At 39.9% G+C, this 27938-nt stretch overlaps 1 protein-coding gene across 1 annotated transcript in view; it reads left to right on the top strand.

Annotated features, from left to right (window-relative positions):
- The window catches only part of CHD8 (chromodomain helicase DNA binding protein 8), a gene marked incomplete at both ends in the record, with an annotated part of 52789 nt that overhangs the window by 12899 nt on the left and 11952 nt on the right, over positions 1–27938 (top strand). Inside the window, 22 exons of the mRNA XM_080708164.1 lie at positions 1664–1846; positions 1928–1996; positions 2575–2630; positions 3150–3267; positions 4513–4596; positions 7661–7798; positions 11958–12079; positions 12230–12473; positions 14091–14267; positions 16048–16191; positions 16430–16685; positions 18717–18927; positions 19261–19456; positions 20713–20880; positions 21072–21251; positions 21398–21508; positions 22485–22681; positions 23146–23345; positions 23447–23603; positions 23686–23775; positions 24901–25004; positions 26691–26820. Coding sequence (XP_080564290.1) covers positions 1664–1846; positions 1928–1996; positions 2575–2630; positions 3150–3267; positions 4513–4596; positions 7661–7798; positions 11958–12079; positions 12230–12473; positions 14091–14267; positions 16048–16191; positions 16430–16685; positions 18717–18927; positions 19261–19456; positions 20713–20880; positions 21072–21251; positions 21398–21508; positions 22485–22681; positions 23146–23345; positions 23447–23603; positions 23686–23775; positions 24901–25004; positions 26691–26820 — 3335 coding nt within the window. The remainder of the gene's footprint in view (positions 1–1663; positions 1847–1927; positions 1997–2574; positions 2631–3149; positions 3268–4512; positions 4597–7660; positions 7799–11957; positions 12080–12229; positions 12474–14090; positions 14268–16047; positions 16192–16429; positions 16686–18716; positions 18928–19260; positions 19457–20712; positions 20881–21071; positions 21252–21397; positions 21509–22484; positions 22682–23145; positions 23346–23446; positions 23604–23685; positions 23776–24900; positions 25005–26690; positions 26821–27938) is intronic.

Below are 27938 nucleotides of genomic sequence, written 5' to 3'. Positions count from 1 at the left end.
CCGAGCTACACCATCAGCCCTTATTTTTTATTTTTAAACAGGGTCTCACTGAGTTGCAAAGGGCCTAAATAAGTAGCTGAGGCTGTCCTGAGAACCCGCATCCTCCTGTCTCGGCCTCCCAAATGCTGGGATTACAAGCGTGTGCCACCATGCTCAGCCCTCAGCCATATTTTTATGTTACTTATTAAAACAACAAAAGCTGAGCATGGTGGCGCACGCTTATAATCCTGGTATTTGGGAGATCAACACAGGAGGATCACAGGTTCGCAGTCAGCCTTAACTACCTAGTGAGGCCCTCCACAACTTAGTGAGGCCCTGTTTCAAAATAAAGAATAAAAAAATAGTGTTGGGTGTAGTTTGGAGGTAGGACGCCCCTGGGTTCAATCCCTAGTACCACAATAAATAAATAAGTATTTAAAAAATAATTAAAATAAGGCTGGGATATACCTCATAGGTACCATACACAAAAAGTTCTCTCTTTGAAAATTCTAAGTTATTTTTAAAACTTTTTTATTCATTTTATGGTATGGGGATGGAACCTAGAGGCATTCTATTTCCAAGCTTCACCTGTAGCCCTATTTTTTATTCTTTATTTTGAAACAGGGTTTCACTGAATTGCAGAGGGCCTCACTAAGTAGCTGAGGCTGGGCAAGAACCTGTGGTCCTCCTGTCTCAGCCTCCAGCATGCACCACCATGCCTGGCTCTATTTTTTATATAAATTATATAGCAAGTACACGTGTGTATGTGTGAGAGATAGATAGATAGATAGATACTGGGGATTGAACCCAGAGGTATTCTTCCTCTAAGAAACACCCCCAGCCCTATTTTATTGTTTTATTATGAAACAGGTTCTCCCTAGATTGATGAGAGTCTCACTACTTGCTGAGGCTGCCCTCAACCCTGTAATCTTCCTCTCTTAGCTTTCTAAGTATTGGATTATTCTATTTATGTATTTATTTATTTATTTATGGTGCTGAGGATGGAACCCAGGGGCATTCTCCCTCCAACCTATACCCTCACCTCTTTTTTTTTTTTTTTTTTTTTTTGGCAGTACTGGGGATGGAACCCAGGAGTATTCTACCTCTGAGCTATATCCCCAGCCCTATTTTTTATGCTTTATTTTGAAACAGGGCCTCACTAAGTAGCTGGAGGCTGTCTGTGAACCACGATTCTCCTGTGTCAGCTTCTCAAACGCTGGGATTACAAGCCTACGCCACCATGCCTTGCTCACCTCTATTTTTTTATCCTTTATTTTGAAATAGGAAGCCAAGCGGACAACAGGGTCTCACTGAGTTGCAGAGGGCCTCACTAAGTAGTAGCTGAGGCTTTCCACAAACTACAATCCTCCTGTCTCCTCAGCCTCCCAAATGCTGGGATTATAAGAGTGTGCCACCACACCCACACCCTGCTATTTAGTTGTTGGTTTTTTCAGTATTGGGTATGGAACCCAGGGGCATCCTACCTCTGAGCTACATCCCCAGACTATTTTTTAGTCTTTTTATTTTTGAAACAGGGTCTCATTTAGTTGTAATTGGCCTCACTAAGTCGCTGAGACTGTCTACAAACCGCAGTCCTCTGGTCTCCATCTCCCGAAGGCTGGGATTACAAGCGTGCACTGCCACGCCTGGCTCTAAGCACTTACTTTAACTATTTTTTCTACAGAAGAGACGCTCAAACCGCCAAGTCAAGCGAAAAAAATACACAGAGGACCTTGATATAAAGATTACAGATGATGAAGAAGAAGAAGAGGTGGATGTAACTGGTCCAATAAAACCTGAGCCTGTCCTCCCTGAACCAGTGCAAGAACCAGATGGCGAAACTTTGCCTTCCATGCAGTTCTTTGTGGTAAGCTGTGAAGGGAAGGAATTTGAGAGGGTTGTCGTACTATTTCAATCATTTGTTGACTGATTACATCTTTTGCTGTAGGAGAATCCAAGTGAAGAAGATGCAGCTATTGTAGACAAAGTGCTTTCTATGCGGATCGTGAAGAAGGAGGTGAGGCCTCCATCTTTAATTTCAGTGTATGATGCTGCATACAGATTTTACTTAATGAGACTTTGAATAGGATGTTTTGCTCATGTACAGTTCTATGTGATGGTAGTGGAAAGTTAGCTAGAAAGTAGGAACTTTTATTGTCTTTTCTTTCATATTTTTTTACAATGGGTAAAGACTTATTTTTCCCAGCTATGAAATCTCTAATTTTGAAGTACCAGATGAGTTTCTGAATTGATAATGTATTCATGGAGATGGGCATAATGGTGCATACCTGTGATCCTAGTAGTTGAAAGGCTGAGACAGGAGAATTGCAGGTTCAAGGCCAGCCTCAGCAACTTAGTAAGGCCCTTAGCAATTTAATGAGACCCTGTTCCAAGTAAAAAAAATAAAGTAGGCTGAGGGTATAGTTTAGAAGTAGAATGCACTTGGATTCAGTCTCCAGTTGCAAAAAAAATATAACACATACATTACATATTCATGGAGCATTAACATGAAGTTTTGCTATGTGTTGTTAAAATTAAAGGTTCTTTCTTTGACAATAAGGAATTAGTGACAATAATTTCTTTCTTTCTTCTCAGCTTCCCTCTGGACAATTTACTGAAGCAGAAGAATTCTTTGTCAAGTATAAGAACTAGTATGTTATCTGTGCAAAAAGCCTTTCACTTCAAACTCCACAGGGTTATAAAAGGTCTCCTGTGTAGACTATCTTAAAGTGGGAATATGTTCCCTTTTATATTAAAGTCTCCCAGCCCAAATTTTCATTTTAATGGGGATAATGGCTATTGAGAAAGAAATTCAGGAATTAAAATGAGGGTTACTGTTTATTTACAGGAAAGTAGATTCTGATAAAAAAAAATCTTTTGTAATCCTTTCAACCTCAGTTCAGCACTGAGGCATTGCTGTTACTCAAAGCTTGGTCCCTGGACTAACAAAATTAGCATAACTTTACGTGCTTTTAGGAAATGTAGGTGTTCATTCACATCCCAGACCAGATGGTTTGTATGTAAATTAAAGTATTAGAAGCACCGATTTAGCCTATCCCCAGTTCAAGTACATATTTTTCAATCTGTTCTTGGCTAATGCTGAAATCTCAAACATTAGCCTCCTAATTTTCCTTTCTTGCACCGTGACCAGCTCTTTCTGTCTCCTTCAGCTCCTATCTGCACTGTGAATGGGCTACTATCTCCCAACTAGAGAAGGATAAGAGGATCCATCAAAAACTAAAGCGCTTCAAAACCAAAATGGCTCAGATGAGACACTTCTTCCATGAGGTAATTATGAATCAGTATTACCCATTATTTCTTTGATTGAAGTACAAATTATTAGGGTTGTCAGCCTTGGCTTATCCTTCAAAAGGCTTGTAATTTTTTTGTATATATGTGTAAAAAGTTTTAGATTTGATCATTTACTTTCCATAATTAATTGTCCCATGCTTTGTTTTCTTCATAGGTTTAAATACAGTCTCTTTAGTAGTTATAGGGTACTGTATTGTGAGATTCATTTACCCAATCCACATGATTTTTAAAAAGGATGATAGAGTGACCTCTGGTCCACTGGAACCACTCTTCTCCCTCTAATTTCAATCTTTAGCTATTGATGGTATCTTTAGCCAGAAGCAACTATAGCATTAAAAAATGTTTACTTTCTCAAATTTCTAATCTGATATGAGAAACAGTGATAAAGGAGCTTTTAATTTTCCATTAAAATTTTAATTTCCCATATCCAGTGTTATTTACTAATTAAACACTGGAGCAAGATGAGTAAATAAATATGTCCATTATCTTTGACAACTGGAGGTTATTCATGACCTTGACTTCTAATTGTATGATGCAAATGGAAGGAAGAGTAGAATGGATAGACAGTGAAGATGAAGAAGAATGGAGATGACATGTGTTTGAAACTCTTAGGAACCTGTGGGTATAAAGCAGAGCAGAAAAACAGTTGCAAGCCGGGCGTGGTGGAGCACGCTTGTAATCCCAGCATTCGGGAGGCTGAGGCCGGAGGATCACAGTTCACAGACAGCTTCAGCTACTAAGTGAGGACCTCTGTAACTTAGTGAGACCCTGTTTCAAAACAAATTATAAAAAATAGTGCAGGGGGTGTAGCTCAGAGGTCGAATACCTCTAGATTCAATCCCCAGACCCACAAAAAAAAAAAAGAGAAACAGTTTCAGAGCGATGTAGAATCAAGGGAGGTCTTTTTAAGAAGTGAAGTAGTAGGCTTTTATGTTTATAGGAATAATTTGGTAGGGAAAGATTCCTAAGGATGGAATATAGAGCATGTGTGGAGAAAATAGCCTCTGTTTGGGGAAAGAGACATTTTATCTGGTAACAGGTGAGAAGATTGGTGCATATCCAGGTAAGTTCATGGGACTTATTATTGTGAAAATGGGGAAATCTCAATTGGATTACAATATTTTGAATTAGTATCATTTTTGTTAAAGGTGAAGTGGGGGGTACATATTGGACAGTGATTTTTTTTTTAAATCATATTGTTTGGTTTTATAACTTCTGTAGGATGAAGAGCCCTTCAATCCAGACTATGTAGAGGTGGATAGAATATTGGACGAGTCTCACAGCATTGACAAGGATAATGGAGAGGTGAGTTGGGGGCATAGAAGAACAAAAGTCCTCGTAGATTTCTGTTTCTCTGCTTGCCAGTCCTTAATCTTTCAGACATGGCTATAAAACATTCCTTGGAGTGAAAAGGTATTCTGAAGTTTTTGGTGGGATTTTTAGAAAGGTAAGGTAGAGAGAGTGCCTACAAGATTTCCCGCATACCAAACACCTGGGAGCTGTGCTTATAACTGCTGAAGAGTTATTCTCCTTCATTTCATTTTCCCTCAGTTGTTATATGGAAGACTGGGACATTCATTTGAAGATGGGATGCAGGATAGGGAAAGGGCTACTTCACAAATTTCTAAATTTACAAACATAAAAATGCCTCACTTTCTCCTAATCATGTTGAAAATTAACTTATTTCCTGAACAAATGAGTTGTTGTTGTTGTTGTTGTTGTTGTTGTTGTTGTCATTGAAAGAGATCTGCCATATTTGCATCTGTGTTTTAAAACAGAGTTTGGTATCTCCTTCCCACAGGTTCAGATTAAGGAAATCTAGGGTAGGACTCCATTGTCTTTATTTTTAAGTTGGTTGTCGGAGGTCTTCCTGTATAAGCTTGATTTGGCTATCACTGCACTAATACTTTTACCAATTCAGGAGCACATCTTAACATGCTCAACCACTTTCTGATGAAGTTTCACATATCACCTATTTCTTATTTCAAATAGAGTCATATGTTAACTACCAATAAATTCAATAGTCATTCTCTTAGGTTCACTTCAAATTATTTTCAGGGTATAAACCACCATTTTCTTAGAGTACTTTGTTTTCACTTCAAGCAACAATTGTTATTTTGCTTTGTAGGATTGTATTTTATAAACAAAATTTTTGCTAGTTGTGACAGTGACCAGTAGAGAAAAACAAAACCTTGGTAAGATATCAATCCTAGGTGGTGAGTTGGACTAAAGAGCTAAGTAAGCCGGGCGTGGTGGCGCACGCTTGTAATCCCAGCATTCGGGAGGCTGAGACCTGGAGGATCGCAGTTCGCGGACAGCCTCAGCTACTTAGTGAGGCCCTCTGCAACTCAGTGAGACCCGGTTTCAAAATAAAGAATAAAAAATAGGGCAGGGGGTGTAGCTCGGAGGTAGGATGCCCCTGGGTTCCATCCCCAGACCTGCAACAAAAAAAAAAAAAAAAAAAAAAAGAGCTAAGTAATTTTTACCCATGCATCATGCAAATTTTATCTTATTTTTTAAGTTTTAAGATTACTCAGAACCTTAGAAGTCCAGTGCCATTGATATTTCGGTGTCTTAAAATCCTAATAAGTATGCTTCCAGTAACATGTAGACTTCTGTTGAGTTGGGGGAAATTATGAAATACTCATTTATGGGAGGTGATTAGAGAATAGGCCAGTTACTACTCTTAAATTCTTTTTATTGTTTTCAGAATCTCAGCCTTCCTAGCTTTGAAAATCTTACGTTCTCTACCACCATATTTACCCTTCCAAAAGCTTTTGGTTTGGCCCCTTTGAAATGTCATACAACTGACATGACAAATGAAAATGTTTTGGTACCCTGATAACCTAATTTATGCTCACAACATTGGAAAATAATATTCTGTATATCCATTTTCCCCTCTCCAAAGTGAGTTTGTCATCCCTTTTACACTAGCTAATAGTGGAAATAAATATTATAAATATTGTACTTAGGGAAGTAAGTTATGATACTAGAAATAATGTGACCCGTACAAATGCTTTTGCACAGAGAGTAACCCAAGTTACTGTAAAAAAGAACAAAGTTCAAGAGCAGCCAGATGAGTTTTAGGGGATTCTCTAATCTGTGGCTGTGTTGAGGCACTTTCATACTTACTGCTGGTTGTTTTAAGGAGTAGTCTGTGAATTGATAGAGATTTCTATTGATTACACTAGGCCTGATATAATCTTCCTTGCTTTATATAGGCCAAAAATAGAAATGCTATAAGAACAACAAAAATCTTAAATAGTAGCTGGGTGCGGTGGTGCACACTTGTAATCCCAGCACTTGGGAGGCTGAGACAGGAAGATCGCACAGGTTTGAAGCCAGCCTCAGCTACTGAGTGAGGCTCTCAGCTACTTAGTGAGACTCTGTTTCCCAGTAAAGTGTAAAATAGGTCTAGGAGTATAGCTCAGAGGTACAAAAGCCCCTGGGCTCCACCTCCAGTACCACCCAAAAAAAAAAAAAAAAAAATCTTAAATAGTAGCCAGACGTGGTGGTGCACTCTTGTAATCCCAGCATTTGGGAGGCTGAGACAGGAAGATCACAGTTTGCGGACAGCCTCAGCTACTTAGTGAGGCCCTCTGCAAATCAGTGAGACCTTGTTTCAAAATTAAGACAAAAAATAGGGCCGGGGGTGTAGCTCAAAGGTAGAATGCCCCTGGGTTCCATCCCCAGGACTGCAAAAAAAAAAAAATCTTAACTAGTATTAAAAAAAGGAGTTGTATTGATTCCAGATGTGTGATGCTTATAGAACAATGCTGTATTTGGAGCTTCAGCATTTTCTCTTCCTCTTCACTCATGTTACTTCTCTTCAGTGATGCCTTTGTAATGAACTCCTAGCTTCCTGGAGCTCACAGGGAAATCTCTTTACCACCAAGTGAATCTCCTGAAGTACATCTGGACGCAGAGCCCTAAAGGCTTCAAAGCTGAGTGATATTAGTCCCTGTATTCTCCTACTGGTTTTCCCTGTTCTTCTACAATATCAAAATTGGTCAAGAAGCATAGTATAAAATTGAACCCTATCTTTTAGTTTCAGCAAAGTGTAGGGAAAGAGTAGTCTTCTTTTTCTTACCTATTTAGGTGATAAGCATTATGTTTTAGTACTTAGTGTTCTAGAAAATACTGGGTAGACATTCTTATAGAAGAGATTCTGATAAATTGCCTGGAAGGATGATCAAACCATGAATAGTGCATTAGTAGGTGAGCGTGTCTGGGGTGTTGAGCCTTACTTTTTCAGCCAATTTTAAATGTAAACATTTTGTGTTCTGATTCATAGTCAAATTCTTAGCCTTTAACCACAGCAGAGAACACTGAATTGGGTTTATTAAAGCTTTGGCTTCTTCTCTCCTAGCCTGTAATTTATTACCTGGTGAAATGGTGCTCTCTGCCATATGAGGATAGTACTTGGGAGTTAAAAGAGGATGTTGATGAAGGCAAGATTCGAGAATTTAAACGAATCCAGTCGAGGCACCCAGAACTCAAAAGGGTGGTAAGTACATCTGCATTTAGAAGGTAAATGTATAGGTTAAATGATGTACTATATGCAGTGATATAATTTTTTCCCTACAGAAACATTTTAGGTTTTTTTTGTTTTGTTTTGTTTTTCTGTTGTTTTTTTTTTTTACCTCCGAGCTACACCCACAGCCTTATTTTTTAGTCTATTTATTTATTTATTTATTTATTATTTTTAGTAGTGCTGGGGGTAGAACCCAGTGGCTTTTCTACCTCCACGCTATACTCCTAGATCTATTTTATATTTTATTTGGGAACAGGGTCTCACTAAGTTCCTGAGAGCCTCACTAAGTAGCTGATGCTGGCTTCGAACCTGTGCGATCCTCCTTTCTCAGACTTCCAAGCTCTGAGATTACAAGTGTCTGCTACCATGCCTGGCTGTTTGTTTAGTTTTTTACTAGGGAATTCTTTTTTCCCCCAGTACTGGGGATGTAACCCAGGAACATTCTACCTCAAGCTACACCCCCAGACCTTTTTTTTTAATTCTTTATTTTGAAACAGGGTCTTACTTAATTGCAGAGAGCCTCTAAATAGCAGACGTTGTCCGCGAACCTCGATCCTTCTGTCTCAGCCTCCTGAATGCTGGGATTACAAGCATGCACCATCATGGCTGGCCTCCTTTTTTTTATTTTTATTTTTTTTTAATTTATGTTGAAATAGGGTCTTGCTGTGTGCTGGCCTCAAGCCTGGATTTCTCCTTTTTCAGCCCCCCAAGTACTGGAATTATAGGCGTGAGCCACACACTGGCTTATATATAATCCCTAATTATGTGTTTGAATGTGTTTTACTGGGGATTGAACCCAGGGACATTCTACCTCTAAGCTATACCCCTAGCGCTTTTTTATGTTTGTTTGTTTCTTCTGTGGTACTGAAGATTGGACCCAGGGACATTCTACCTTTGAGCTACACCCCAGCCTGATTTTATTTCTTATTTGGAAACAGGGTCTCACTAGGTTGATAAGAGTCTTACTACTTGCTGAGGCTGTCCTCAAACCTGCAGTCCTCCTGTCTCAGCCTCCCTTGTACTGGGATTACAGGCATTTGCCACCATGCCCAGCTCATGGGTGTTGTTGTTGTTGTTGTTGTTGTTGTTGTTGTTGTTGTTTTTGGTGGTACTGGGATTCCTGGAAGCCCTTCTACCTCCGGGCTACACCTCCAGACTCATTTTTTATACTTTTTTTATTTGGAAACCGGGTCTCTTAAGCCACCACAGCTGGCCTCAAACCTGTGTGATCCTCCTGTCTCCGCCTCCCAAGCGCAGGGATTACAAACACGGGGATTACAAAGGTGCGCACCATGCCCAGCTCATGTTTTATTTTGAAACAATGTTGTGAAGTCTTCCTGTGTCAGCTTACTAACTACTGTAATTACAGGTGTGTACCACCACATTTACTGATTCCTCAAATTTTAATCATTCCCTAATATCAATCAAATGATAACACATTTCCATAATTGTCTTTTTTTTTCTTTGTCCTGGGGATTGAATCCAGGATGATTTCAACTCAGCTATACCCCTCAATTCTTTTTTTACTTTGAAACTGTCTTGTTAAATTGCTAATTGTCGAGACAGGCGTGGTGGCATACACTTGGAATCCCAGCATTTGGAAGGCTGAGACAATAGGATCACGGTTCATGAACAGCCTCAGCTACTTAGTGAAGCCCTCTGCAACTCAGTGAAACCCTGTTTCCTGTGAGTGGGTGACGCTCTGTTAAAAAATAAAGAATAAAAAAATAGGTCTGGGGGTATAGCTCAGAGGTAGAATGCCCCTGGGTTCCATCCCAGTAACACAAAAAAATAAAGTGCTAATTGTCTGATCTCAAATTTGTCATCTCCCCCCACCCGCCCCTCAACCTCCCAAGTACTAGGTTCACAGATGTCAAATTGTTAGGTTTAGAGCTGTGGTGTACCATTTTTTAACGTTATAGGAAATTGAGTCAGACTTCACTGTTCCAGAGGCTTGATCAGATAGAAGAGGGAAATCAGTAAGTCTTCATAGATTATTATATGTACATCCATCAGGTTATATTTTGATGGAACCTGTAACCCTCGCCTCTCAGCCTCCCAAGTACTGGGATTACAAGCATGTACCACCATGCCCAGCTTTATTCAGCCATTTGTGATCATTGCCTAGATCCATTTCTTAAGCATTTTATTTATTTATTTTATCTTTATTTTTTGGGAACCGGGGATTGAGTCCAGAGCACCGCACCTGCAAAGCAGATGCTTTGCCATTGATCTACATCCCAGCTCCCTCCTTAAGCATCTTTTTTTTTTTTTTCTTTTTTTTCTTTTTCTTTTTGTGGGCCTGGGGATGAAACCCAGGGGCATTCGACCTCTGGCCTACACCCCCAGCCCTATTTTATATTCTTTATTTTGAAACCGGGTCTGACTGAGTTGCAGAGGGCCTCACTAAGTAGCTGAGGCTGTCCGCAAATCACAATCCTCTGGTTTCAGCCCCCAAATGCTGGGATTATAAGCGTTTGCCACCATGCCTGGCCTCCTTAAGTATTTTAAAGTGATACTATTTTAACAATATCTTTATTTGTTAGCCAAAATCTTTGTGTGTGTGTGTGTGTGTGTGTGTGTGTGTGTGTGTGTGTGTGAGAGAGAGAGAGAGAGAGAGAGAGAGAGAGAGAGAGAGAGAGAGAGAGAGAGAGAGAGAGAGAGAAAAGGGTGGGGAGGGAGGGAGAGAGACTGGGGTTTGTGGAAGTCCTTCTACCTTCAGGCTACACTCCCAGACCCTATTTTATACTTTTTTATTTTTGGAAACAGTCTCTTAAGCCAGAGCGGCTGGCTTCTAAACTGCACAATCCTCCTGTCTCTGCCTCCCAAGCACGGGGATTACAAGCGTGTGCCACCAAAATCTTTTATAAAAAGAAATTATTTTTTACAGGCATGGTAGTGCATGCCTATAATTCCAAGGCTGAGACAGGAGGACTGCAGGTTTCAAGGCCAATGCTCCTAATAACTTAGCCAGACCTGTTTCAAATAGGATTTGATGTGTAGCATAGAGGTAGAATGTCTCTGTGTTCAATCCCCAGTACCACCAAAAAAGAAAAGAGAGAGAAAAAAATTTTTGTTTTATTGACCATTTGATTATCATGAGATAGAGATTGTATAGAAAAGAGAAATTCTTTTATCTTTTTATTTCCTAATTTTCAAAATAACTAAGTAATTTCCTAACATCTTTAGAAATATCCAGTTGGCTTTTTCTTATTTCTTTCATCCTTTTTTATTTTTTCATTTATTTCATTTATTTATTTTGGTGGTGCTGGGGTTCCTGGAAACCCTTCTACCTCCAGGCTACACTCCCAGACCTATTTTATACTTTTTTTAAATTTGGAAACAGGGTCTCTTAAGCCAGCATGGCTGGCTTCGAACCTGCGCGATCCTCCTGTCTCTGCCTCCCAAGCGCGGGGATTACAAGTGTGCGCCACCATGCCTGGCTTCTGGCTTCCAGCCTTTTTTTTAAGTGTTGTTATGAACTCATGGATTTAAATATATTTGATAGCTTTTTTTTTTTTTCTGGTGGTGCTGGGCATTGAACCCAGGAGCATTCTACCTCTGAACTACATCCCCAGCCATATATATCCATATATATATATAGTTTGTTTGTTTGTTTTTTGGTGGTACTGAGGTTCCTGGAAGCCCTTCTACCTCCAGTATACACTCCTACGGGCTACACTCCCAGACCTATTTTTTAACGTTTTTATGTGGAAACAGAGTCTCTTAAGCCAGCAAGGCTGGCTCCGAACCAGCGCGATCCTCCTGTCTCTGCCTCCCAAGCACGGGGATTACAAGCGTGCACCACCACACCCGGCTATAGTTTGTTTTTTAATACAGTACTAGGGATAGAACCCAGGGGCATTCTACCTCCGAGCTACACTTCCAACCCTATTTTTTTATTCTTTATTTTGAAACAGGGTCTCATTAAGTTGCACAGGGTCTCACTAAGTACCTGAGGCTGTCCTCGAACCATGATCCTCCTGTCTCAGCCTCCCAAGTTCTGGGATTACAAGTGTGAGTCACCAAGCCTGCCTTATTTGACAGGTTTTATCCAAGCAATAATGTTTTTGAGTTATCTTGCCTAATTCTATTTGTACCTCGATCCCATTTATTCTAATTTCTGTTTTAGAATCGTCCTCAGGCAAGTGCCTGGAAGAAATTGGAGTTGTCACATGAGTATAAAAATAGAAACCAGTTACGGGAATATCAATTGGAAGGGGTCAATTGGCTGCTCTTTAATTGGTATAACAGGTAAAGAAAAATATGGGCTCATAAAATGTAGGCTTAATTTGGGCATTATTTTCATTCATTTTCTTTGAAATAGTTTCCTTTTAGGTATGTTCTTTTTTTAGGATTAAGATGGTATTTTTTGACATGCTATTTCCCCTGGTTAATCTGCAGGCAGAACTGCATTCTGGCTGATGAGATGGGATTGGGCAAAACTATTCAGTCCATTGCTTTCTTGCAAGAGGTATATAATGTAGGCATTCATGGCCCCTTCTTGGTCATTGCTCCACTGTCAACAATCACTAACTGGGAGCGAGAATTCAATACATGGACTGAGATGAACACTATTGTATATCATGGCAGCCTAGCCAGTCGGCAGATGATTCAGCAATATGAAATGTACTGCAAAGATTCACGGGTGAGTTGTATGTCTTGAGAATGCTGCGGTTTAGAGAAAATAAGTGAGGTGCCTTGTATATAGAGCTGTACATGAATTAAAGATGTTTGTTGAGGCTGTGATTTAAGGAATGTTTGTGCGACACTTTGCTTGGCTTGGATTTTGTTTTGTTTTGTTTTACTTTGCTATATTTACCCAGTATACCTTTTTATTTGGTGATACTCGGGATTGATCTGAGAAGTATCTTACCTCTGAGCTATACCTTCAGCCCTGTTTATTTTTTATTTTGAAATAGGTTCTCAGTTATGGAGAACCTTGCTAAGTTGCTAAGGCTGGCCGTGAACCTGTAGTCCTCTTGTCTCAACCTCCCAAGTGCTGGGATTAGAAGTATGCACCACCATTCCTACTTAATACATACATTTTAGACAGAATTTTATCAGCTTTGATTTTTTTTTTTTTTTTTTTTTTTGCGGGTATGGGGATGGAACCCAGAGGCATTTGACCTCTGAGCTACACTCCCTGCCCTATTTTTTATTTTGAAACAGGGTCTCACTGAATTGTGAAGGACCTCACTAAGTAGCTGAGGCTGTCCACAAACCATGATCCTCCTGTCTCAGCCTCCCGAATGCTGGGATTACAAGCGCGTGCCACCATGCTCGGCTTCGTTTTGGTGAATTTTAAAGTATTTTTCAAAATGAAATTCATTAGCTACTGAAATTCCTTGATCTGTATGATGATGTATTAATAAATGCTTATTTCTCTCTCTACTGAAATTTTCATCAAGATCATTTCAGTTCCTTTTTCAGTGTAAATTTGAACCATCCCTCTTGTATTTCTATTGGATTTTATTAATAGTTTATCTACAATTAGCTTTCTGGTTTTTCTGCCAAGCCTAGTTTTCTCAAGTGATATTTTGCACTTGTTATTGTTTGGGTTGGTTTGGTACCTTATATTGAACCCAAAGGCATTCTCCCTTTTAGCTACACTTCCAGTCCCCATGTTTTTTGTTTTTGTTTTTTCCTTTTGGTACTGGAAATGGAACCCAAGAGACATTCTACTTCCAAGCTATACCTCTAGTCCTTTTTAGTTTCTATTTTGAAATAGGGTCTTGTTAAGTTGCTGAGGCAGGCCTCAAACCTGTGATTCTCCTGTTTCAGCCTCCCAAGTACTGGAATTATAGGCGTGTGCCATTGCACCTAGCTTATTTTGCAGCTCTTTATTTTGTTATAACAATTTGATTCTTCTGTGAAATTTTACACAGTAACCAATATTAACATGTTCTATATTATCTATTTGCACTTTTATTTTTGTTTGTCCTCATATTTTAGCAGTGCTCAACATTTGTAGACCTCACTGTTAACCAACAAAAGTCATGTATTGTTGCTAGAGCATATAATACGCATATAATAGAGTGTGATATGCCAGCTTCATTTAGTGAAGTTTCTCATTTTCTCCAGAAGCTGAATACATTGAGGAAGTGTAGTGTTATATTCGGTGATATTGGCACTGTTAGCCAGGAATATAAGCAGTGATGGAAATGGGTCTTGTTTCAGTTTCTATTTTAAACCTGACTGAACACAGAAAAGTAATTTAAAAGAGCTTCTTAGGCCTATCCTGACTCCATTCCTTCATGCTTAGGGACGCCTGATCCCAGGTGCATACAAGTTTGATGCCCTGATCACTACGTTTGAAATGATTTTGTCGGACTGTCCTGAACTTCGTGAAATTGAATGGCGTTGTGTCATCATTGATGAGGCCCATCGACTGAAGAATCGTAATTGCAAGCTGCTTGATAGTCTCAAACACATGGACCTGGTGAGTTCCCATACTGACTTATGGGCACAAACACCTGGAATTAACTAATTACCAGTTTGCAGAGAAGGAAAAAAGAATCAGTCTTTTTTTTTTTTTTTTTTTTGAGTAATGGGCATAAGCTATGGGAATAGTAACCTGAGCGTCACATAAAGTTGAAAAGCTTGGAACTGCAAATGAATTGTAGTTTTGTGGTTCTTAACTACAAGGAGTGGAAGGAAACTATTAGTTATCTATTCTTGCTTAACAAAATATTCCCAAATTCCTTGGCTTAAAACAACTATTTTTCATGATTCTCTAGCTCAGCTGACTCTAAGGCTAGGCTCAGCTACGCTGTCCTTCCAGGGATCTTTCCTGGAGTCCTTAATGCTGCAGAAGCTGACGGTCAGTGTTGGTTGTTGCCTGGGGAAACCTGGGTTGTCTTGCATGTGGCCTCTCAGCGTCCTGCAGGCCAGACTCAGCTTCTTTGCACGGAGATCTCAGGATTTACAGGTTCCAAGGGGCAGAAGCAGAAGCTGCAAGGGTGTTTAGGTAGCCCTGCAACTGACACACTGTTACTTCTGCCAGGTTCCCCTCAGGAGTTTCTGACAAGGCAAGCCTAGATTCAAGGGGTAACTACAAAGATTTAAAGGCCATATTTAAACCAACACGCTACATTCTCTAGAACAGGGCAAATTGTGTGGCATTGTTCTTATTTGCTTCTAATAGTTATGTTGTTTTGATAGGTTATAAAATGCCAGGAGTTTCCTTTTCTTTTTTGCCAGGTTTTGTTTTTTGTTTTTTGGTGGGGGTGGAACCCAGGGGCTTTCCTACCTCCAGGCTACACTCCCAGACCTATTTTATATTTTATTTGGAAACAGGGTCTCACTAAGTTGCTGAGAGCCTCACTCAGTAGCTGAGGCTGGCTTCAAACCTGTGCGATCCTCCTGTCTCAGCCTCCCGAGCGCGGGGATTACAAGCGTGCGCCATCAGTCCCAGCTCTTACATGCTTTATATTATCAAAAGGGAGCAAGCCAGGCATGGAGCTACATGCTTGTAATCCCAGTAGTTGGGGAGCTGAGACAGGAGAAGCCAAAGATTATGACCAACCTAAGCAACTTAGCAAGATCTTCTTTGAAAATGAAAAATAAAATCAGGCTGGGGACGTAGAATGGAAGTGGAACACCCCTGAGTCCTCTGTCAGTACCACAAAACAAAAGAGGGAGCAGCTGGGCAAAGTGGCACACGCCTGTAATCCTAGTACTTGAGAGTTTAAGACAGGAAGATCAGTTTCAAGACCAGCCTTAGCAACTTAATGAGACCATGTTTCAAAATAAAAAAGAGGGCTAAGGACATAGCTAAGGTAGAATGTGCCTGGATTCAAACCCAAGTACCAAAGAAAAAAGAAAGAAAATACAATAATCGGTCCATTGTTATCATTTTATAGATACAGAAATAAAGCTAAATGTTATTATATAGTAGGTGGAAAACTCTGGAAGGCCTTTTTTGGGTTTTTTTGGGTTTTTTTTATTGTTGTTGTTTTTTTGGTTTTTGGTTTTTTGGGGTTTTTTTGGTGGTACTGGGGTTCCTAGAAACCCTACTATCTCCAGGCTACACTCCCAGACCTATTTTTATACTTTTTTAAAATTTGGAAACAGGGTCTCTTAAGCCAGCGTAGCTGGCTTTGAACCTGCGCGATCCTCCTGTCTCTGCCTCCCAAGTGTGGGGATTACAAGCGTGCGCCACCACGCCCGGCCCTTTATATGTTTTGAGTTTTACCATTCCCTGTTTTTTCCATTTCTAGGAACACAAAGTGCTGCTCACAGGAACACCCTTGCAAAATACTGTGGAAGAGCTGTTCAGTTTGCTTCATTTCTTGGAACCTTCACAGTTTCCCTCAGAATCAGAATTCCTCAAGGACTTTGGGGATCTCAAGACAGAAGAACAGGTAGAATATCTGTCTGATGAGGATCAAAAAGGTGGTGGCCACTCACCCAGGATCAAAAAGGTGGTGGAAATAGGGATTAAGGGCCTTTCTGAACTCTTGCCCATATCACCTGTGACATTGTCCTAAATTGACATTCTCAAATAGTGGAGAACTCATCTTTTCCCCGTGTTTCCATGTTGTATGAGAATTGTTTGTTCTCATGTTATTGATTTATTTTTCTCTCTGTCATGAACCACAGGTTCAAAAACTACAGGCTATTCTCAAGCCAATGATGCTGAGAAGACTCAAAGAGGACGTTGAAAAAAACTTGGCTCCTAAACAAGAAACTATTATTGAAGTAGAGCTGACTAACATCCAGAAGAAATACTACCGAGCTATTTTGGAGAAGAATTTCTCCTTCCTTTCCAAAGGAGCAGGCCACACCAACATGCCAAATCTACTCAACACAATGATGGAATTACGCAAATGCTGTAACCACCCATATCTCATCAATGGTGAGAGAATTGCCTTTTTTTTTTCATTCTTTCTTCCTGTGTGGGTATTTATTGATTTAGTTTGGTTTGGGTGCTATTGGGGATTTGACCCAGGAAAATTGTACCTTCAAGCTTCAACTCCAGTCCTTTTTAATTATTTATTTTGAAACCGAGTCTCACTGAGTTACTGAGGCTAACTTTCAAACTGTTACAGCCTCCCAAGTTCTGGAATTACAGGTGTGTGCCACTGTGCCCATCTGTTGGGTTTGTTTTCTCCTCGATACTCCTCAGGGAGAGTGGATGCAATGACTGATCCAACATAATTTGGGCAGGACTAGGGTGGTAGATGACTGAAGTATGTGGAAGGTTTTTTTTTGGTTTTTTTTCGTTGTTTTTTTTTTTTTTTTTTTTTTTTTTGCGGTATTGGGGATGGAACCCAGGGGCATTCTACCTCCAAGCTACACCCCCAGCCCTATGTTTTATTCTTTATTTTGAAACAGGGTCTCACTGAGTTGCAAAGTACCTCACTAAGTAGCTGAGCTCGTCGGCAAACCAGGATCTTCTTGTCTCAGCCTCCCAAATGCTGGGATTACAAGCGTGCACCACTACACCTGGCTAAAAGATTCTTGTTTTTTAAAGGAGATTCTTAGCCGGGCGTGGTGGCGCACGCTTGTAATTCCTGCGCTTGGGAGGCGGAGACAGGAGGATTGCGCAGTTTCGAAGCCAGCCACGCGCTGGCTTAGGAGACCCTGTTTCTAAATAAAAATATAAAATAGGTTTGGGAGTGTAGCCCGGAAGTAGAAGGGCTTCCAGGAACCCCAGTACCACCAAAAAAAGAAAAAAGAAAAAAAAAAAGATTCTTTGCTGGGCGTGGTGGCACATACTTGTAATCCCAGTACTTGGAGAGGCTAAAACAAGAGGATCGCAGGTTTGTGACCAGCCTCATCAACTTTTGAGGTCCTCTGCAACTTAGACTCTATTTCAAAATAAAGAATAAAATAGGGCTGGGGTGTAGCTTGAAGGTAGAAATCCTCTAGGTTCAATCCCCCCAGTACCACAAAATAACAGATTCTAAGCCAGGTGTGGTGGCACATGTTTGTAATCCCAGTACTTGGGAGGCTGAGATAGGAGGATTGCAGATTTGAGGACAGCCTCAGCTACTTAGGTAAGCCCTTGCAATTTAGTGATACCTTGTTTCAAAATAAAGAATAACACCTTGTTTCCAAATAAAATATAAAATAGGTCTGGAAGTATGGCTGGGAGGTAGAAAACTCTGGGTTCCACCCCCAGTACCACCAGAAAAATTTTTTTTTTAATTAAAAAAAAAAAGTAAAGAATAAAGTGCCGGGCGTGGTGGTGCACGTTTGTAATACCCGCCCTTGGGAAGCAGAGACAAGAGGATCGCGCAAGTTCAAAGCCAGCCTCGCTGACTTAAGAGACCCTGTTTCCAAATAAAATAGGTCTGGGAGTGTAGCCCGGAGGTAGAAGGGTTCCGTCCCCAGTTCCACCGGGGTGGGGGGTGGGGTGAAGGGCTAGGGTATACCTTGGAGTTAAAATGCCCAGGGTTCAATCCCTAGTACCACAAAAAATAAAAGGAGAGAGAGAGAAGAAAGAGAGATTATGTGGATTATCTTTCTCTTGTTTGGTCTATCACTTTGGGCATGTATAATTTCTAAATACAAATAGAATTTCATAAATAAGAACTCAGATTATTTTGTTCTCTGACTGAATGTCTTCACTGATACTCATTTTTCTGTTTCTGATTTGGGTGCCTGTATAGTGATAATGTTAGCTTGTATGCTTCATTTAGTTCTTATCTCCATTTTTACCCGTTTTTTACCCAATTTACTCACATAAGACCTCTTTTACTTGGAATAGTTTACATAAAACAATGGAAGATTATTTAGGAATTTTTGGTGCTGAGCTTCTGTGTGTGAAAAATGTTGATCTCAAGTCAGATTACTTTTTTCTTTACATTATTATTTTAATTAAATAAAATTTAGTATGTGTTCATTGAATTTCAACATCAGTTTGATTTTTTTCTTTTGGCAGGTGCAGAAGAAAAAATCCTAACAGAATTTCGGGAAGCTTGCCATATTATACCTCATGACTTCCACCTGCAGGCCATGGTTCGTTCAGCTGGCAAGTTGGTTCTTATTGACAAGTTACTTCCAAAACTTAAAGCTGGTGGCCATAAAGTTTTGATCTTCTCCCAAATGGTACGCTGCCTAGATATCCTAGAGGATTATCTAATCCAGAGGAGGTAAGAAGAGTCGGCCCAGTTTTGTGCTTTTTTATCTTCATAAAGCTGCAGAGGGTCAGTGATGTGACTTAGTGGTAGAATGCTTGCCTAATATGCATGAAGCCTTCCATCTCTAGCTCTGCAAAAAAAAAAAAAAAGGCTTAAAAGCTTCAAAAAAAGAGTTGAAGAGCTTGTGTTTAATAAGAGAAGTGTTTATAATATTGTTACTCTGAACTTACATTGTTTTGGGCCATTTACAGATATGAGAAGACTGGTATTACCCTTTATGTTTTATTTTCTTCTTTCTTCTTAGCCACTTAATTTTTTTTTCTGTGACACTCTTCCCTCCTATAGATACTTATATGAACGAATTGATGGTAGAGTCAGAGGCAATCTTCGACAAGCTGCTATTGACCGCTTCAGCAAGCCTGACTCAGACCGGTTTGTCTTCTTGCTATGCACCAGGGCTGGTGGACTTGGTATTAATCTTACAGCTGCTGATACCTGCATCATCTTTGATTCAGATTGGAATCCACAAAATGACCTGCAGGTAAAGGAAATTATTGTCTTATGAACTGACTACCTGACCCTTGAGGTTTTCAACAAGATCAGGATCTCTTAGACCTGTTTTTCAAAGACTATGAAATTATTTACTTAGAGGTTTTTTTTTTTCTTCTTCTTTGCGGTACTGGGGATGGAACCCAGGGGCATTCTACCTCAAAGCTACACCCCCAGCCCTTTTTTTTTTTTTTTTTTTTTTTTGAAACAGGGTGTCACTCAGTTATAGAGGGCCTCACTAAGTAGCTGAGGCTGGCCATGAACCTACAATCCTCCTGTCTCAGATTCCCAAATGCTAGGATTACAAGCATGTGCCACATGCCTGGCTTTTTAGTTTTGAAACAGGGTCTCACTGATTTGCGAAGGGCCTCGCTAAGTATCTGAGACTGGCTGTGAACCGCCATCCTCTGGTCTCTGCCCCCCAAATACTGGGATTACAAGCGTGTGCCACCACACCCAGCTAGAGGTGGTTATATACAGAAACAGATGTACATGCAGAGCAGTTTGCTGACTTAGCCAATTTTGGTTTGTTTGTGTGTGTGCGTGCGTGTGTGTGTGTGTGTGTGTGTGTGTGTGTGTGTGTGTTTGTGCATGCGCCACCACGCTTGGCAACTTGGCCTATGTTTTATACCAACACCTTCATCTTGAAATTGAGTTTTAGGCCAGGCGTGGTGGTGCTTGCTTGTAATCCCAGCATTTGGGAGGCTGAGACAGGAGGATCACGATTCACAGCCAGCCTCAGCTACTTAATGAGGCACTTTGCAAAACTCAGTGAGACCTTGTTTCAAATTCAAGAATAAAATATAGGGCTGGGGGTGTAGCTTGGAGGTAGAATGCCTCTGGGTTCCTTTCCCAGTACCTCACAGAAAACACAGAAAAAATAAATTGCTTGGTAGCTCACGGTTATAATCCCAGTACTTAGGAGGCTGAGATAGGAGGATCACAGGTTAGCAGTCAACCTCAGCTACTTAGTGAGGCCCTCCACAGCTTAGTGAGACCTTGTTTCAAAATAAAGAATTAAAAAAAAAATAGGAGTAGGAAAGAATAGGAATAGGTAGAAATACGATGAGGTAGAATGCCTCTGGGTTCCATCCCCAGTACCACAAAAAAAAAAGAAATTGACTTGCTTTTGGGTTTATCTTATGGCTACTTTATAAATATGAATGAATTCTAAATTAATATCGTGAATCCTTTGTTACCTAATTTTATGTTACCTTTTTGCTTTCTTTCCATTTCTTTTTAAACCAGGCTCAGGCACGTTGTCATCGAATTGGGCAAAGCAAAGCTGTGAAGGTTTATCGTCTTATCACTCGCAATTCCTATGAGAGGGAGATGTTTGATAAGGCTAGCCTCAAGCTGGGATTGGATAAGGCTGTGCTTCAATCTATGAGTGGTCGGGATGGCAATATTACTGGAGTAAGTCATAGTGTATAGCTAAGTTTGTAGTGGGTCATATGCAAACTGTTTGTATTTTCAATTTTTTTTGGTTAATCTTTTATTTATAACTGCCATGTAATAATTGTTATTTTGTACAATAACTAAAATGTTATGGCATGAATAGATAATATCTTGGTAGGTTTTTTTTAATTTCTCTTGATTTTTTGCAGATTCAGCAATTCTCCAAGAAGGAGATTGAAGATCTCTTAAGAAAAGGAGCATATGCGGCCATAATGGAGGAAGATGATGAGGGCTCTAAGTTTTGCGAAGAGGACATAGACCAGATTTTGTTAAGACGAACAACAACCATCACCATTGAATCTGAAGGAAAAGGTTCTACCTTTGCCAAGGCATGTTTTATCCCTTCCAGATATTAGAAAAGCAGAGATAGAGACAGGAATCTCCAGAATTTAAATATGTTTTTAAATGCTTTTGCTGATTTCCCTTTGCTTAAAAGTGTTACATTTAACTTTTTTCTACCTTTGTTCCTTACTAGGCAAGCTTTGTTGCTTCTGAAAACAGAACAGATATTTCTCTGGATGATCCCAACTTTTGGCAAAAATGGGCCAAAAAGGCTGACTTAGACATGGATCTGCTCAATAGCAAGGTGAGTTTATTCTTCCTTTAGGATGGAAGGATCACAGAAGACATACTACTTTCAGTCTTTATAGCTACTCTAATTCTTCTTTGCCAATCACAGTTTATTATGGTGTATTCTACACAAAGGCTTTTATGAAAACTTTATACCTAGAAGGTCCTGGAAAATACTTACATATCTACATCTTAATCTTGCTTTCTGAGTCCTGGAAGATTATTTAAAATGTCCTTTTAAAAAAATCTGAGTGCCGGGCGTGGTGGTGCACGTGCTTGGGAGGCGGAGATGGTAGGATCGCCGAGGTTCGAAGCCAGTCTCGCTGACTTAGGAGACCCTGTTTTCAAATAAAAATATAAAAATAGGTCTGGGAGTGTAGCCTGGAGGTAGAAGGGTTTCCAGGAACACCAGTACAACCAAAAGAAAAAAAAGAAAAAAATCTGAATTTTTTCATATGTTTTATCCAATATATTTAATATGTTTTTATCTTTCTTTTTTTTTTTTTCTTGGTGGTACTGGGGATGGATCCCAGGGCATTCTACCTCTGATCTATACCCGTAGTCCTGTTCTTTTTGTGTGTGTGTGTATGTGCGTGGTACTGGGGATGGAACCCAGGGGCTTTTTCTACCTCTGGGCTACACTCCCAGACATATTCTATACTTTCTTTGGAAACAGGGTCTCACTAAGTTGCTGAGAGCATCACTAAGTAGCTGAGGCTGGCTTCGAACCTGTGCGATCCTCCTGTCTCAGCCTCCCAAGGGCTGCAATTACAACGGTGCAACACCATGCCCAGCTTTATTCCTTATTTTTGAAACAGGGTTTCACTAAGTTATAGAGCCTTACTAAGTAGCTGAAGCTGGCCACAATCCTGCAATCCTCCTGCCTCAGCCTCCCAAATACTGGGATTATAAGCATGTGCCACCACACCCAGCTATCTTGTTATATCTTGAACATATCATCAGAGTTTCTTCTCCTTCTCTTCTCTGCATAGAATAACTTGGTGATTGACACACCTAGAGTACGGAAACAGACTCGCCACTTCAGCACTCTGAAGGATGATGACCTGGTGGAATTCTCTGATTTGGAAAGTGAGGATGATGAGCGGCCACGCTCCCGCAGACATGACCGTCATCATGCCTATGGGCGGACTGACTGCTTTCGGGTGGAGAAGCACCTCCTTGTGTATGGGTACGTCTCTCTCCTGATTTTGAAATCAGAGGCTATGACTAAAGAGGTGATCATGTTAAAAAAAATTTTGTCTTCGGAACTCATTTGTTTTGTTACCATGCTTTTTAAGAATCTATCTTCTACTTTTTGAGAGATGTGATTCTGGGAATCAGGGTGATCACTAAATTAGAGTTCACAGAAAAATATTAATATTCGCCAGGCATGGTGGTGCTTGCTTGTAATCCTACTACTTGGGAGGCTGAGACAGTAGAATCCGGGCTTCTACTAAATATTTACTAAATATTTGAGACAGCCTCAAATATTTAGTGAAGCCCTTTGTTACTTAGTGAGAACCTGCTTTAAAATAAAGAAAAAAAAAATAGGACTACTGGGGGTGTAGCTTGGAGGTAGAATGCCGCCGGGTTCAATCCCAGAACCAAAAAAGAAAAGAAAAATATTAATAGTTTCCTTTTGTGTTTTGTTAGTTGGGGGCGATGGCGAGACATTTTATCTCACGGACGTTTTAAACGACGGATGACTGAACGAGATGTGGAGACAATATGCCGTGCCATCCTGGTATACTGTCTTCTACACTACCGTGGGGATGAAAATATCAAAGGCTTCATTTGGGACTTGATTAGCCCTGCTGAAAATGGCAAGACAAAAGAATTGCAGAATCATTCGGGTAATTATCAAGCCTTTATTTTCCCTCTTCCTATTGATAATCTAGTTCCTCAAAACACTAAGGGTTTTTCTCAATCCAAGTCTTCAATGTCACACCTCCAGGCCTATCTATCCCTGTGCCCCGTGGACGGAAGGGGAAAAAAGTAAAATCACAAAGTACTTTTGATATACATAAGGCAGATTGGATCCGGAAATATAATCCTGATACTCTCTTCCAAGATGAGAGTTATAAGAAGCACTTGAAACATCAATGTAACAAGTAAGGATGATTTTTAAGCAAAAACATTTCTCACCTCAAGCTTTCTATACTTACTAAGCCTATCTTTCTCCTTCCCATCTAGGGTACTGTTGCGAGTACGAATGCTATACTATCTGAGGCAGGAGGTTATTGGAGACCAGGCAGAAAAAGTGTTAGGGGGTGCCATTGCCAGGTAAAGTGCATTAGTGTTTTTTTGTTTGTTTGTTTTTTGTTTTAATGCCCTGTTGTGTTATACTAGGAATGGATGGTATTGTTGGTACTGGGGAGGACCCCAGAGGCTTTCTACCTCTGGGCTATACTCCCAGACCTATTTTTATATTTTATTTAGAAACAGGGTCTCACTAAGTTGCTGAGAGCCTCACTAAGTCGCTGAGGCTGGCTTCGAACCTGTGCGATCCTCCTGTCTCAGCCTCCCAAGTGCGAGGATTACAAGCTTGCGCCACCACGCCCAGCAATATCTGATAATTTAGATGTATATATCAGGTCTTTAATCCTGTATTTGACACTAGTGCAAGAAAATATGTCAGAAACATGAGTGTTCAAATTAACAGATAATGCCGGGCGTGGTGGCGCACGCTTGTAATCCCCGCGCTTGGGAGGCGGAGACAGGAGGATCGCGCAGGTTCGAAGCCAGCCGCGCGCGCTGGCTTAGGAGACCCTGTTTCTAAATAAAAATATAAAATAGGTCTGGGAGTGTAGCCCAGAGGTAGAAGGGCTTCCAGGAACCCCAGTACCACCAAAAAAAAAAAAAAAAAAAAAGAAAACAACAAATTAACAGATAGTTGGGTGTGGTGGCACACACCTATAATCCCAATACTTGGAAGACTGAGATAAGAGGATTATAAGTTCATAGCCAGCCTCAGCAACTAGTAAGACCCTTAGAAACTTAGAAAGACCCTGTTTTAAGATAAAAAATAACAAGCTGGGCACACACTTCTAATCCCAGCATTTGGGAGGCTGAGACAGGAGGATCATGGTTCACAGGCAGCCTCAGCTACTTAGACCCTTTGCAACTCAGTAAGACCCTGTTTCAAAATAAACAATAAAAAATAGGGCTGGGGGTTTAGCTCAGAAGTAAAATGACCCTGGGTTCCAACCCCAGAACCACAAAAAGAACAAGGACTGGGGGTAGAGCTCAGAACTAGAATGCCCTTAAGTACCACACAAAAAAAAAATGAATAAAGTTAATTAATTAACTAATTAATTAATGGATAAAGATAACTATAATAACTTTCCCAAAGATTATCACTTTAATTTCCAACATTACTTTGCTGACTATACCATCTTATACCTTTAGTGAAATTGACATATGGTTCCCAGTAGTGGATCAACTGGAAGTTCCAACTACATGGTGGGACAGTGAGGCTGACAAATCTCTGCTTATTGGAGTCTTTAAGCATGGTAGGTAACTTCTTTTAAGCCCCCCCTTTTTTCCTTTTGAAGATTTATGTCCATAATGCAACAATTAGCAAAATATCTTCTATCTTTTGTTTACTTCATGATAAATAATTGAGTTCCCTCATTGATCTTCAGTAAATTTATACTGAATAGGAAACTAGTTTTCAAATACTCAGAGCAAGGCAGTTCTTATAAGTAGATGTTAAGATAGACCAGATAGATAGGTAAATCTCAAGATAGGAACTCTCCCATCTATTCTGTAATCACTGTTACCAGTATGTTACCTTGCTCTGTGTTTTGGGGTCTAAGTTAAGTTTTCACAAATCCGGGAGAGGTGATAAATGCCCACTCATCAATGATAACATGTTAATTTGCATGGCTTTCCTGTGGCTTGCTAAAAGTATTCTATTTATCTAAAAGTCCCATTTGTCCAAATGTCCTGCAGTCATACTAACATGGATATGAGTAGTATGAAAAGGGAGATGACTTATTCCCTGTGCAGTTTTGCCCATTAACAAATTCTAGGCACCCAAAGCAATGAGTGGTAACTTCCAGCACTTTCCTATTGAAGAAGATTATTTCTTTTCTTACAAAATACTTTTCAAACTTACAAAATACTTTTTAAACTCTTGGCTAGCATGCTTGAGGCCCTGAGTTCTATTGCTAGCACTGCAAAAACAAAACATTCCCACAAAATTTTATTTACTTCAATAAAAGTAATAGCACTTAATCTATATATTGTTGAGAAGTTTAATGGGATAAGAAAAACAGAGCATTTGTAGTTGGGGATACTTGTAAGACACCAAGGTTTAGAAAAATTCAAATGTTGCCGGGCATGGTGGCGTATGCTTGTAATCCCTGCACTTGGGAGGCGGAGACAGGAAGATCACGCAGGTTCGAAGCCAGCCGCGCTGACTTAAGAGACCCTGTTTCCACATAAAAAAAAGTATATAATAGGCCTGTGGGAGTGTAGCCCGGAGGTAGAAGGGCTTCCAGGAACCCCAGTACCAGCAAAAAAAAAGAAAGAAAAGTTCAAATGTTCTGAAATTTGTTCATTCATTCATGTAATGTTCATCAAGTATTCACTGAGTACTTATTTACTTGCAGATGCAGGTTTCTTATTCTTCATATGAGAATGTGTGACCTACCCTAAATTATTTGACTTTTCTCCATCTATGTAATAAAAGTAATGATGGAAAGATTGCCAAATAAATGGCCATATCATCCTGTCAACATAATACATAAAACTTTTGCTTAAATTTTCATCAGTTACTATGTGAAAACTCTTCATGTCTCTAAGCTGGTACAGTGGCACATACCTGTGATCCTGAGGCTGAGACAGGAGGATCATAGGTTCTAGGACAGTGTGTAGTAACTTAGTAAGACCCTGTTTCTAAATAAAAAGGCTGGGGGTAAAGATAGAACGTCACTGGCTAGAGGTAGAAGCTAGATTCAGTTCGCCAATACTAAAATACAAACAAATTAAAAAAAAAAAAACTCTCATCACTCTAAATTGCTATAAAAACTATTCAATATAGTAATATAACCCAACAGCTATCCAAATAAATTATATTTTGCATTATAGGCAAAGTAGTTCACATATTCTAATTTTTCCAACAGTATACAAAGTAAGCACCATGGCAAAGTACACATTTGATTTTCTTCATTCCATGGCCCTTTCTCTTCTAGGCTATGAGAAATATAATACTATGAGGGCAGATCCAGCCTTATGCTTCCTGGAAAAGGCTGGTCGACCAGATGACAAAGCCATTGCAGCAGAACATCGAGTGTTAGATAATTTCTCTGACATAGTAGAAGGGTAAGCATTGTGTTTAGTTCTCTTAAAGTTTTGCATTCACCCTGTGAATTCTGTTAGTTGCTTGTGCTAAGAAATAATTTAACTAGCTTTGACCAAACCCATTGGGATTCTTAATGGTATTTATACTCGTGTACAGTAACTCCTTTACAAAGATTAGGACCAGCAGATAGGACTCCATAAGATAGAACTAATGGTAAAGCAGATGTTACTTTCAATGGTTTACTTGATGTAATGTTCATTTTGTTTTATAACGCTTTTCTGTCCAGCTATGTTAGTTGAGAAGATAACTTGATCTCTTGAAAGATAATAGCCAGGCAACTCTCACGTATTGCTTATATGATACGGACTGGCAATTTTAGCACTGGTTTGTCATCTCCCGGTGATGCCTGATGCATATTTACTCAGTTTAGATACATGTCCCAATGATGAATTGCCATGCTAATACTGAGCCACCAGCTAGGGCAGTGTTGCCCTGGTTTGGGTGCCAGTGAGTTTAACCAAACTTCTCACATGGAGACCTGAGGGACGTGTGAAATAGCTTAGTTAATGAATACCTACCCACTTCTGGATGACTGGAAAGGTTTCTCTTTGATGATTAGTTTCAGTTTGCTTGGTGTAGGTCTTCAATGAATTAGTCATTTATTCATTATAAATTATTATATCATCCTTTTGCTCCATAAGTCAAAGTAGTGAAAACAAAAAAGCATGGACCATACAAATGAAATAATAAGTAAATAGATGAGGAGGATGGAAAGAATGGGTTTCAACAATAAAAAGGGAATATCAAAGTGAAGGAAATGGCCAGCATAATGAGTAATTCCAGTACTTCAGAGGCTGAGACAGGAGGAACACAGGTTCAAAGCCAGCCTCAGTAACTTAGTGAGGCTCTCAGCAACTTAGCAAGACCCTCTTTCCAAATAAATAGAATAAATAAATAAAATAAGGCTGAGGGTGTTCACACCCCAGCACCACACACAAAAAACAAAGAAAGGAAATATTCTGATCTAATTTCAAGCTGGTCATGGTGGTACGTGTCTATAATCCCAACTCTTTGGGAGGCTGAGGCAGGAAGATTACTTGAGCCCATGAGCTCAAGATAAATCTGAACATAGTGAGAG

The sequence above is a fragment of the Muscardinus avellanarius genome (genome assembly GCF_963383645.1).
Source record: "Muscardinus avellanarius genome assembly, chromosome: 12".
In the NCBI taxonomy this organism is placed as follows: Eukaryota; Metazoa; Chordata; class Mammalia; order Rodentia; family Gliridae; genus Muscardinus; species Muscardinus avellanarius.
Note: the sequence above shows the minus strand (reverse complement) of the source record. Positions and strands in the feature narration are given on the sequence as shown.